The 13,599-nt window shown below is 36.8% G+C and overlaps 1 protein-coding gene across 3 annotated transcripts in view; it reads left to right on the top strand.

Annotated features, from left to right (window-relative positions):
- The window catches only part of SNX13 (sorting nexin 13), an 87,754-nt gene extending 78,852 nt beyond the window's left edge, over nucleotides 1-8,902 (top strand). For all 3 annotated transcript variants that reach the window (XM_042472390.1, XM_042472391.1, XM_042472389.1), the window contains 4 exons: nucleotides 2,246-2,391; nucleotides 4,093-4,161; nucleotides 4,818-4,930; nucleotides 5,102-8,902. In XM_042472390.1, coding sequence (XP_042328324.1) covers nucleotides 2,246-2,391; nucleotides 4,093-4,161; nucleotides 4,818-4,930; nucleotides 5,102-5,349 — 576 coding nt within the window. In that variant the 3' untranslated portion in view covers nucleotides 5,350-8,902. The remainder of the gene's footprint in view (nucleotides 1-2,245; nucleotides 2,392-4,092; nucleotides 4,162-4,817; nucleotides 4,931-5,101) is intronic.
- The last annotated feature ends 4,697 nt before the right edge of the window (nucleotides 8,903-13,599 follow it).

Raw genomic sequence — 13,599 nt, 5'->3', positions numbered from 1 at the left:
CCTAGATCTAAAACTCTGAAGAGCATCTTTTTGTGAAGGAATAGGAAGGTGAACTATACAAGGATAAACATCAGATGTTTTCCAAAAGTTGAGTAATTTCTTAGTATTGTGGTTGAAACACTGATTAAATATATGAAAATCAGTTCAAAGGGTCTTTTATCTTTCATGAAGACAGAAGGGCCATAACATTATCCAAGATTATATGCAGATTTGCCATGGGGATATATCTGCACCTGTTCTACACTTCACATTTTTCTTTGCCACATCAAAGCATTCCACTTTGTATTTTGGTATACTAACTGCTATTGTTACTTCAGAAAAGCATTCTTTCCCTCTCATTAGGGTAATGTATTTCATTAGTTGCATCCCCCCCCCCCCAAAAAAAATTATCACATACTTTTCCCTAAATGTTTTATTCTTGAAGTTGTTTAAAAATTTTAAGGTATATTTTTGGGGTGGGGAGTATAGCAGGTGAAAGAGATATTGTCAATGCATTTACAGATAAAATATATTTTATAGAATTCAGAATGGTGGGTGTATTGGTCTGTTGCGATATAACCAGCAGCTAAAGTTTAAAAAAAACAGATATATTTATTGCAAGGGTAGACAACTTCTGATAGGTCAGTTGGCTGCCAGCTCAGGGATGTGGCTTAAGGGGAAGTTGGTAGAGGTAGTGGATTTTTTAAATATATACACCTGACAAAATAGACTTTAAAACATGTGGAAATGGATAAATATATCTATTTTAATAGTAACCTATCAAATAAAATTATTTCATTATGATAAACATCAGTATCAAGGAATACAATTTCTTGTAAACCTTCTAAAAATAATTGTTATCTGTAAAGATGAATGGATTTGTAACCTATAAATCATTATTGTATTCACTACAGCTTATTTGGGATTACAGTTAATTCAGTATGTCATAAATTAAATTCATTATATAATATTGTTTAATTCTTAATTTAGGAAACAATGAACTTTAATGTAGTAGAATAGCAATGGGAAAAGAAGCAGAAATTAAAGGCTACATCTTCTACTTAAATGAGGAAATGTTTTGAAATGATTGCAAAATGAAACTTTTCTGTATGATGGGTAATGTACCAGGGTCATTGCCTATTTAGTCATTTGTATTGTGCATTTAGCAGTTTGTTACTGTTTGCCAATTTAAGGTTCAGATTGGGTTTTTAAATTGTTTACTAGCAGTAATTGGTGATCCAATGCATCCCATAGACAGCAGTTTGTCCATTGTTGCCTAAGACTAACACATTTATTATGGCATAGATTTTTGTGTGTAATATCCATGATATTTGAATATCAAATATTGATATTCAATTATTTTTGATATTTGAATATCAAAAATGTCCTATCAAAAATGTGGCTTGCCAAGAAAAAAACAGGCGGCAATTTTTTTCAGTGCTAATTTGTGGATGAAAGTAACTTTTGTAAGGTATAAAAAAGGCCATTTTAAAATATATGGTAAACAAGTTGCATGAAGATTAATCGAGAGATCCCCTTTAGTCACAAGATATATGCTTTATTGCAGGGATAGGCAACCTGCGGCCCGTGGGCCGGATGTGGCCCGGCGAGGCCTTGGGGCCGGCCCCAGCCCGGTCCTGCCACCGATTGCCGCCGGGGCCTTTGGGGGGCAATTGTCTATAGAAGCCTCAGAAACATGCATTTATATTAACGTTTTTTTAAAAATCAGCAATTTTTTTCACGTGTCCTCCATTTTTTTTTAAAAAAAGAGTGTCTTCCATTTGAAAATTTTGTCCTACATTTGTCCTGGTTTATTTATATATTTAATTTTTTAAAAGTATTTAATTATTTATTTTTTGGCTTCGGCCCCCCACTTGTCTGAGGGACAGCAACCCGGCCCCAGGCTCAAAAGGATTGCCTACCCCTGCTTTATTGGGTCAGGTAACTACCTGGAATAGTATGGGAAGTGGTATGTGTGGCTACTAAGAGAAAATCTATTCATATCCCCTCTACAGATGTGATAGCATCTGCTCCATCAAAGCCCATTCTTGAAGCAAAGAGAGTATTTCCATTCCAAAAAAAAATCCAACCCAGTATTTGCTTGAGCAGAATCATTTCAGTATTTTTATCTTTGTGAACAAAGAAGACTCTTAATATATTTGGGAATTGGGATGTCCATTACTGAAATTGTCTGAGAAAAAATATCTTTTTGCCTGTAAAAGGTTCTGCTGGTGAAGTGTAAGATCTTTTTCTCCCAATTTATCAGGTGGATGACAATGTTCCTCTTAAAATAATGCTGCTACTCATGGATGAAATCTTTGATCTAAAGGAGAGAAATCAGTGGTTACGACGAAATATCAAAAACTTGCTCCAGCAGCTGATTAGAGCAATGCATGGATATACAATAAATAAGTACTGCCTTCCTTTTTTCTGATATTTAAAAATTATGTCAAATGCTTATGAAAACTATAGATTCCCAGTTTAAACAGTAATTCTTAGTTTTATCCTTGATATAATTGCAGTGTTGATATTTATATGTTGGTGTGCCTGCACAGAAAAGCTAGCTGATCCCCCCCCCCCTAAAATAAAATTAATCAGTGAGAAAACACAGGGTATACAGAGCTGTTTTCTGAATGGGCAGCTGGCATTTCTGTCTTTTCTTCTATAGTCAGCCTCATACAGTTTTGTACCTCATCTGGTGTCAGGACCAGTGAACTCTTATCCCAATGAACAGTCAATCAGTCTTGGTGAAATGAAAACAAAAGACTTTTATTGCAGACATCAGGAACAGAAGCCATCAGTAGTGTCTCGGTCAGATCTAATGTTCCACACCCACCACCACATAGTAAAAGCATTTGTATTAATTAACTCCATCACCTATATTTGGCGTGCATTATTTATTCTCCTCATAACAATTTCTAACCCCCCATCTCCCACATGAACATCTTCAAACCTCTATATAAAGATAAAACATGGTCCCAACAGAAAAAATCCTCCCCTGCATTCCATAAGCTCTTTTGAGCAGCTAACACAGTTACTAAGAACATTAACCCCTCCTATACCATTGACCAGCCAATAGGCCCAGTCTAAGCATCTCCCATCATCCCCAGCAATATAAAACACACCAGGATCAACATGAGCATCCATGGCAGATTCTATGCACAAAGGATGCTATAGATTTTGACACCTAGGCTGCAGCCACACTGTTTGATGCCACTTTAATTGCCATGATTCAGTGTTATGTAATGCTGGGATTTGTAATTTGGTGAGATATGTAGCCTTCTCTGTCAGCGAGCTCTGGTGCCACAGCAAACTACAAATCCCAGAATTCTAGAGTTATGACAGCTAAAGTGTTGTCAAATTGCATTAATTTTGCAGTGCAGGTGCAGCTCAAATATCCATGATTTTTTGTTAGATTGATGAGGTAAAAGGACTTCTTTCTGAACTGTTCTTCCTGTATCTGTCCTTTCTTCATTAATCTGTTAGCATTTAAAGATGGCTAGCTGGCATCTATTTAATGAGTCAGTTGGTATATTGGGTAGTATGTTGCATTTGGATTGGTGGAATGTTACATTGGGATATCAAGTCCTTTCCCAGCTGTAAAATGTTAGTGGTTGGAATTAGACTATTCAGTATCTTGCAACCTTTTCTATGTTTCATGAATCTTACAAGTAATCCTGATCACCTTGCAGGAGTTTTTATTTTAAGGTACTATAATTTTTGTGCAATGATTTGAAAAACATATAAAGGTTATGGATACTTTCCTTGCAAAATTGAGTTCCCTGCAGGCACCTTTACATTAAGGTGTTTTCTGTTTTTCCTCCCCAATCCACTTATCTTCATTTGGGAGGTATAAAGAGATATAGATCCAGATGTTCCCTCCTTTTGGCTGTTTGCTGCACTAATAATAAAGAATACTGTGACTTGAATCCAGAGTAGGTTCAATGATCTTAATTGTTGATTTCAATGGGAATTAAGCCCTGACAGCCTTTTCCCTGATGTGTAAACAACTGCAAACAGGCTCAGGTTCAACTTAATCCACATTCAGTTGAACATATTAAGAAAATAATACCTGCTTTAAAATAATTTAACCATGAATTTGCTTCATTTCAGAAAAATAGTTGATCATGTTGATTGGATGACATCTCCTGAACAAGTAGCAGATGCAGTTAAACGGTTCAGGTGTGTTATTATGCGTGCCATATAATAAAAATATTTATATTTAACATTTATTTATGCCTATAGCTGACAATGAATGCTGCTTTTCATTAGAGCCATTTACTTTTCAGGACTTTAACTGCTTATTAGCTCTTTCCAGGAATCTTCCTTTGAAGGAAATCTGTTAAAATACACTCTAATACTGAAAATATATTCATGTTCCTTTTCTTCTTCCCATAACACTTGGCACTTCTGCCTATAGTTGGTGCTCTGCTATCACCTCCCTTTTTCAGGGCTCTGTTTTGCAGAGAAGATGTATATTCTGTATGTTCTCAAACATTAATTTATGTAATTCTAAGTAGTCTAGTCCTTTAATTAACAAGATTAAACTGATAGCATTAAGCATTTTCTTTTCTTCCTTTGTGAATCAAAGCTCTAGTCCACTGGTTTACTGTGATCAAATTAATAGCCTTGACACCATATATAGCCTTCAGTGGCTTGGCTGAATTGTCCAGTGCCAACCTTTATATAACCAAGTTCTAGGAAAATACAGAGAGTGATTTAGAGCTATTGAGGTTTTGACATAAAAATAATACTTGCATGTGAATTTGTGTGTAATTCATAACAATGTTTGCAGGTGACATGATTTTCATTTTTAACTGTAAAATTGTTTGCTACAGAGATGCCTTTTGGCCAAATGGCATTTTGGCTGAAGCTGTTCCCCGCAGAGACAATTCAATCAGAATGCGAACAAGAATTGCTGGAAAAACAAAATTACTGGGGATAATGCCAGGTTTGTGAAATGTATTAAATTGGTTCCTACTTGAGGAATTAAAAAATGCTCCCAGTTGTGGCAACTTGGGGAGAGGGGGGGGGGAATCTTTTAAGCAGCATATTAGTAATATATTAGATACACATGAAGATAAAGATTTTACTGAATTACCATATTTTATTATTTTTCTAGACGAATTGAAGCATATCCTAGGTGCTGAGACAACAAGGAAAGGCATTCTCCGAGTCTTTGAAATGTTTCAACATACTCAACTAAACAAGCGGCTGGTATATGTCTTTCTGGAGGGCTTCTTGGAAACTTTATTTCCAGTGTATGGATTTCCAGATCTCTTCAAAAAACTGCATTCAAGTTCAAAGCAGATGCAGCAGTACATGCATAGACTACAATCTACACAAACACCTTTTTTACAGAAAAGGTGACACTCCAAACTTAGTAATGGGTGTCTATTTGCCCAGGACCTGGGTAGATTCTCTGGGGCTTAAAACTCTCTCATGCTGTTATTTCTGCACCAGTCTTTTAGTGTCACATAATAGATTATTAATGCATCCATAAGAGATGTGGTTCTTCTCATTCGTCATCTCTAAGGCAACCACTTCCATGAATGGGATTAATGTGTCTTAAATGATTTGGTGCATTTTCATGCAACATTGAGAATACTAGCCCGCTCTGTAAGAATGTGTTTCTTCTCCACTCCTGACAGAATCTATGAATGCCAGCAATGAAATGTGCTAGACCTTGTCCACTGAGGCATAAGTAAAGCACAACTATGGTGATAGCAATGGAGGATTTGGCTGCTGTCCTTGGAACTGGGAGATTGTGCAATGTGAGAATCAGGTGCGATTTGATTTGCATTATGACTGTTGAGGCTTGTATATCTCAGCAGGTCCGAAAAGGCTGAGCTAGCATGAAGAGAAGTCTTGTGGAACAGATAGCTCTGAGAACTGTTATAATTTCCCCCAAACTATATTTGCTAACTAAAGATTGAGGCAATTATATGGGTTTTGCACATGACATCATCTACCTGAGTTAAAAACAAAAACTAATCTAATCTAAATGAATTATCTTGGTTGGGCTTATTATTCACTGGGGCAGAAGTACAGAAAAGTAAAGTTTGGTTTGAATCAGCTTGTTTAGCTGTCTTATTTTGCTCTATAATTATAATCTTTGTTGTCTTCAAATAATTTTTAAATAAAAAGATTCACAATAGCACTTAGCAAAGAGAAGGGACAATGTTTAAAACAAGGGGTTACCAAGGGGTTATTACAGTACATTTATTTATTAGGAATTGGAGGCAGAACTGAGGAGAGAAGCAATTAAACACTGTTGACATTAAAAACATTTTTAAAACATATTGTACTATATGCCATTAAAAGTCACCCTAAGACATATTTAAGTATATTCACCTCAGGTGGTAAATAGTTAAAATAACTTGGTTTCTTACTGAGATGAAAGTCTTACAAACTTCAGTGAACAGTCATATGCAAACAATTGCAAATTCCTGAATGCACCATAGTGTATATATGAAAATAATAGACATAATTACAATATTTTTTTAAATAACAATCTTTTTATTTTTTGCATAATGTAAAATTTTAATAAACCTCTTCAACACAGAAAGTCCCCTGTCTATCCTATTTACTTTCAAACATGTCTAATTGAGAATAAAGTAATAATTGACTATACTTGCCTAGCCTTAATTTATCTTGGATTCACCATCTCCCTTTCTGACTTTTCTTTCTTCTATGACTACAGAATTTCAATGTAGTGGTTATTTAAAAAGAGAGATTAAAAAAAAAAAACAACCAGAAACTATCCAAGATAGAGTATGCTTTAAACACATTTTTCTGGAAGGAACTCTGATTTTAACTGGCAGGGTTTGATTAAGGTCCTCCACTTAGTAACAGATATTCAGGAGCAAAAATTCACACCTTAGAGGATCGAGAGGGGAGTAGCAAAGAAGAGCATCTGTTTAATGTATGCCCTTACATTTAAGGCATCTGTTTAAGGCATGCCCCGCAGTCCTTACACTCTCATTTGGGTAACTTTCTTGCAACAAAGTCTATTCAAGACTGGCCATCCTGTAACAAATTTTTACATCTTCATTACAATAAGCACTTGTTCAAGGGCAGTTTCTTTGTCTCTATTGAGCAACATAGTAGATATGTAATTCCATTTACCATTATTATATCTTAAAATAAAAGACATGAAGCATCAATTCCTACCCATTCTCCATGTTTTTAAATAATGGTGGTGACAGTTAACAAAATCTCTCATACACATGTGTTCTTAAGAATTTATGTTGATTTGATTTTCAGTCCATGCCCTGATGGTCACTGAAGTGGTAACAAAAGCTGACATGTACCACATTAAATCGCAAGTAGGGGATTTGATTAAAATATGTTTCTTCTATACAGCATTTGTTTTTTAAAAATCTCTGCACCTAAAAACAAAGCATGAAAGGAAAAAAATGTTTATAGCTGACTTTTTCTTCAACATGCTAGTGTTGCATGCAGGAATATTCAAATTTATATGCCCCCATTTGCAATTTGAAGTCCAAGTGATTGCACTCTGTGAAAATAGACATATATCATCAATGTCCCAATCCATTGATAAAATACTACAATCTATATAGCATTTTGAAACCAAGAAATGTTTTAGTACTAAATACTGTACATCTTATAATAAAGTAATCTTATACGACTTGATGTAATATATCTAGATTACTGGGTTCAGTTTATACTTCAGGAATGATCAGCAGTCAAAATATAGTATCTACTATCTTTGAGCATCTAAATTGTTAAGATTCTGCTCAGTTGTTGAATTTTGACTCCCTATTTCTAAAATCTTGATTGAATAAAACTCAGTAATTTCTTTTAATGTATCTCAATTGCACACAGTGTTGTGTCTTCTGTATTTAATTTCAGAGCATGCCTACAGACAGGCGCTATGAACTGTATGTCTCGATGAGCTGTGCATAGTTCATATGTTGTCCTTTAACATGTTAATATCTTTAGCCCCTGTGTCATTTATATTGGGTGGGAATCATGCACATACACAGAGACAACATTTCCCATGCACCCCAGTCAGTGTAGCAAGTGGTGGAGAATTCTGGGAGTTGCAATCCAACATGTGGAGGATTGCACTTTGCCCATTCTGATTACCATCTTTCAAAGTGCCCCTGTTCCAAATTGATTGTGTAAATGCAGCATACACCTAGCTGGGTATGTCCTGACCCAAGAATGCTGTGATCAGCCTTGGAAAATAAATGTGCCATTGTCCAACAAAATGCACTTAGCCTTAATTAAAAGAGAATGAACAGTAAGGTGGAATATTTCATATGTTTCATCCTCGAGCTTCTGCCTCTGGTGTTTGCTGTAACTAAACAATTAATTTTAATTGCTACCAGAATGTGTAACAATTTTTAAAAGTTAAATATGAATTCCACAATCTCAGTTTTAATTTTAGTGCAATATTTTCATGTAACGCATGTGTATTTGAATAACTGTAAAAGACAAAAGAAAAGAAGGAGGAGAGCATTTTAAAGGTATTGAGATGAAAGGTGTAAACTGTCTTAACCAACAATATATATTCTGTTATTGCTACTGTGTTGGCTTATCTAAGGACTTGTTTTAAAAGTCTGGTTTGTCACTCCCTGTAAATCCGACTTCACTGTGCTCACATGAGCATGGTTCTTACATTACAAGGAGCAAAACCTAAAGAGCACATCTTAATATAGTTGTTAAGTAAATGACTTATGCATATCATTGTACAGTATGTGTCAACTGTGTGCCTAATGGTTATTTCATTATTTCTCCCCTTTTCTTTAACAAAGAATGAAAACAAATTTGGAATGCCATGGTCTCTTTCTCTCTTTTTGATCAGCTAAGAACTCTAGGTTTTTATTTGGAGCTTGCTTTATGTTGTTCAACAAGAAAGCTCAGAAAAGTACACTAATAAAGTATTAACAAGAAAGTTTTCAGTTTCTTTTAATTACTGTCTCTGCGTTATAAATTGTTTAGTATACATGTGAAGTCATAGCAGAAGACCTCCTGGCCTGGAAAGTGAGTGATTGAATGATGGTAAGAGGATTATTATTATTAACCTTTATTTATAAAGCGCTGTAAATTTACACAGCGCTGTATATATCATCTTTTTAATTAGACAGTTCCCTGCCCTCAGGCTTACAATCTAAAAAGACATGACACAAAAGGAGAAGAGAGTGGTGGTGGGAAAGGAGACGAGGTCTAGCAGTTCTTCTCAACCTCCGAGGCCTGGACCAAGGCAGATGGACTGGAGGGCGGACTTGGCTTCTTGGACCTAGCCTGCCTCTCTCTCCCTCAAGATGGTGGATGAAGGGAGGGCTTTCCTTCTTCCAGGCAGGCAGTTGGAGCTAGCCTGCCTCTCTCCCCTTCAAGTTGGTGGATGAAGGGAGGGCTTGTCTTCTTCCAGGCAGGCCTAATGGAGCTAGCCTGCCTCTCTCTCCCTCAAGATAGTGGGTGAAGGAAGGGCTTTTCTTCTTCCAAGCAGGCAGTTGGAGCTGGCCTGCCTCTCTCCCCTCAAGATGGTGGGTGAAGGGAGGATCTGTTGGTTCTTGCTAAAATGACCACTGGAAAGGAGAAATTGGTGGCATTTAGATAATTTTTATTGGAATAAATGAAGTACAGTAGTAAATGTAATAGCAATTTCACATGAATACATCATAAGTAAATCTAACGAATCTCAAACTGGATGGCCCTTGCAGTCTCTTCCAACTCTATGATTCATTTGTGCACCTGCACATTAGATAGAAACAGTAACAGATCTGCAAAGTATTGTGTGTCTTGAGCTCAGAAATGTCCTTTAGGATTTTTCCATAGGTTTTATTTTCACAACAGCTGGGACTGCCTGCCAGAACTATTGTTGTTCATTGATAATGATGCCAGCTGTTTTACATTTATTTTATAAATTCCATAATAATCAAGTTTTCCAAGATGCCACTTGTTTGCCCCTGTGGAAAATTTCTATTGTACCTCTGGGATATTCACATTCCCAACTAAGTTGGTTAGTATAAAAGGAACGAGTTCATGGGAGCAAACTTTTTGCATATTCCTAATATAGACAGCACATCAAACTAACACGAGCCCTGTACAAACGGGCCTTTTAGCATGTCCTGGTGACGTTTCCAGACGCCCCACAATCCTAGGATGTCACCAGGATGTCACTGCTGTGTGCCGTCCAGATGGGTGTGCCTGGCAGTGATGTGCTTGCGCTGCCGCAGGCAGTTTGCAGCGGTGCTCAAAGCCTCTTTTCAGCGCTCTTTTTCCATGTAGCCGTGCCGCGCAATTTGGTTGCTGCGGCGCTATTACATGAAAAAGAGGCGGCTCCCAGCCGCCTCTTTCTGGTGGTCTGTATCCTGCCATTGATAGTTAAAGCTCATAACAGATCACATATGAGATGAGTGCTTTAGGCGTTGCTAAGATAATGTTATGATTATATTTGATCTGTTTTTCACTTCAGTCCAGCTGTATGGAAAACAGCAAGTTTTTTTGTGCAAGATGTGGGATCTGACTTTGTTTCTGCTCTATCCACTGTAGATTGTGTTATAAACTATTTTTGCACCTTGCAAGTAAATTGATAAACCAAATTGTTCTCACAAGCTCACAGTTCTTTTCAGACAGAGCAAGCCGCAGGAGCTTGCTCCAGGAGCAAATGTTCTTTTTACATGCAATTTAGACTGTAATACATCAAAATCATTTGTTTAATGAGCAGTACTGTAGCTTTAATTTGATTTAAACCAGCGGGTGAATTTATACATTCTTGTGAAGTCAGCATTTCCCTTTAACTCTGACCAGCATAGCACTATTATCCAGCTGGTTCAACAGTAGTTAGGGATTTTACTGTTTTAGCTCAGGAAAAACATCTACCTGCAGGTGTTTTTCCTTTTTCTTTACGGGGACTCATGGAGGTCACAGAAGCATGAAATCTGTCCTAATTCAGCTTAGCTGCTAATCACACAGTGAGAAAAGAAAGTGTGACTGAATATGGGAATAAATGTCAGTTGGCACCTGTTTTCACCATCTCAATTTGTTTTTCTTCTCACGACATTTTACACCTCTTAATTTAATTTGTGACTAGCCTTTTCTCCTTCCAGCTGTCCAAGGTTATACTGCACACATTCCATTTGGTTTTATCAAGGGCTTAACAGGCCCCAGCCTTCAAGCCAAGCAAATTAACAGTATTGTACTGAACCTGCAATCCTACAGTTTTCTCTATATCTTATCTTACCGTGAGGGTAACTCAATTCCCAGCTTTGAAATTAAATAGGCATATTATAAACACACTTCACAGACTGTCCCCCCCCCCCAACATCTTAGCTACACAAATTAACAACAACAAAAAGACTTGTGCAAGGTGGAATTTTCATCTGTTTTATACACTGCTGCAGTGCTAATATATTATCTTTAATAGTTCACACTTAAGCTCAGAAAACCTGTGTACCATTCATCTTGTTCCAAAGTAGGAAATAAGACAGCAGCCTAAATGTGAAAATTTTGTCAGTAATACAGCCATCCATGAAAGCGCATACTGCATCATAGTGTAGAATAGTTTTACTTCTGAATCATTTATCAGTTAAAGCAGGAGTGGGTGGCATCAATGGCAGGGCTAGGAGGCATATATTCCCTGCCAGGGGCTGTTGCAGACTACACCAAGCCTGAAAAAAGCAAAATTGCTTGAAAAATGCAAGAAAAACCTGAACACTGAAAATGGCCACATGCATTCTACTGGTTTTAATTTTGGACTGTGAGAAGAGAGGATGAGTAGGTTTGTGTCCTCAATTTGTCCAAGCAATTTGTCCTCCAGGCTGTCTTAAGTGACAACACCCAGTTTTATTTTGTTAAACATTTGTGCTGCATGGGAGTGCTACAAAGATTGTGTTGGGGGCAGTTATGTGCAGCCTTCACTTTATCCATCCCAGAGTTAAAGCTGCCAAACAGGTCAACAGATTTTATCTGAATTGTTGGTTAAAAATATATCATGTAAAACACATGAGGAAAGCTAGGTTCTTGGGGCCTTATCTAGTCCTATGGCCCCCAACCAGGCTTTAAATTTCCCATGCCCATTTCCTATGATATCATTATTCAATGATTTCCTTGGCTTGGTATCTCTTTCCCTTCCAATTCTAAAAGTTTCTAAAGGGTTTCTATGTGTTTCGCCATTTTAAAAGTCTAAAATGCCTCTCTTAAGGCTTAACTGGAGAGCCAGCTTGTTGTAGTAGCTTCAGTGTTGGATTAGAGACCTGGGCTCCAATCCACACTTGGCCATGGAAACCCACTGGGAGGTCTTGAGCATGTTGCACTCTCCCAGCTTTAGAGGAAGGCAATGGCAAACATCTTTTGAATAAATCTTGCGGACTAAAACTGTAAGTGTCACCATCAACTGGAAGGCACATAGCAACAACAAGGCTTATTTACTGGCAATGAGAACTTTAGATTAAAATATGCTGTTATTTCGAGTATCCCTTTGCCTTAGGTTTGTGGAAAACACTGATGTGTACATTCCCATAATGTCCCTGCAATTGAATTAATTCCTTCACTTGATAGTGGTTCCCCTCTTGATTTAAGACAGGTGAAACTGCCTCTGGTCAAGTTGTAATATTTGCCGATCTAGCTCACTATTGTCTATAGTGTTTGCCAGTGTGTTTCCTTGATTTTGAACAGGTTTCTCTCAACCATCCTGTTGGTATTAGGGCCTAACCTGGGATATTGTGCATGGAAAGCATGTGTTCCTCTATTTTGTTGTGGGACTTTCCACTATAGATATTTAAATGTATCAACCTTTTATTTTTAGTAAATGTACTGTTGCATAAAGTGTAAAGTGCTATCAGTGTTCATGATACTGTGTACATTTTTTAAATCCCCATAGTTCCTAAAGTAATTTTCCCATGAGACATGGGGCTTTTTAAACTATGAAATGTAGGCCAGAAACTAAAAAGATTGTATGTACAGCGCTGTGTAAATTTACAGCGCTTCATAAATAAAGGTTAATAATAATAATAATAATAATAATAATAATAATAATAAATGTATCAGTGACTTAGATGTTAGGAGTAGAAAGAACCCTTATAACATTGGCAAATGATACAAATTTGGGACAAGTAATTTAATACACTGGAAGATAGGAACAGAATTCGAAAGGACCTTGATAAACTGGAAAATTGGGCTGAAATTAATAAAAAGAAACTCAGCAAATACAAATGCAAAATTCTACATTTAGGCAACAAAAACCAAGTGCACAGGTATAGTATAGGGGATACTTGGCTTAGCAGTGCTACGTGTGAAAAGGGTCTTGGGTTTATTGTCAGTCTCAAACATTGCAACGAAAGAAAATAATATTTTAGCCTGCATTACACAGAAGCATAGTTTCAAAATCAAGGGACATAATAGTCCCACTATATTCTACACTAATCAGGTCTCATCTGAGTTCTGAGCACCTCATTTTAAGAAGGATATAGACAAGACAGCAGAGAAAGCCAACAAGGATGATAAGAGATATGGAGAACAAAACATGAAGAAATGCTGAAGGAGCATGTTGAGTCTAGTGGGAAAAAGGCTGAGGGCAAACATGATTGCATTCTTTAAATATTTTTAAATATCAAAAGGCTGTCACAAAGAGGAGGTGAGAGCCCAAGT

This window comes from Sceloporus undulatus, chromosome 6, assembly GCF_019175285.1.
Source record: "Sceloporus undulatus isolate JIND9_A2432 ecotype Alabama chromosome 6, SceUnd_v1.1, whole genome shotgun sequence".
Lineage (NCBI taxonomy): Eukaryota > Metazoa > Chordata > Lepidosauria > Squamata > Phrynosomatidae > Sceloporus > Sceloporus undulatus.
Note: the sequence above shows the minus strand (reverse complement) of the source record. Positions and strands in the feature narration are given on the sequence as shown.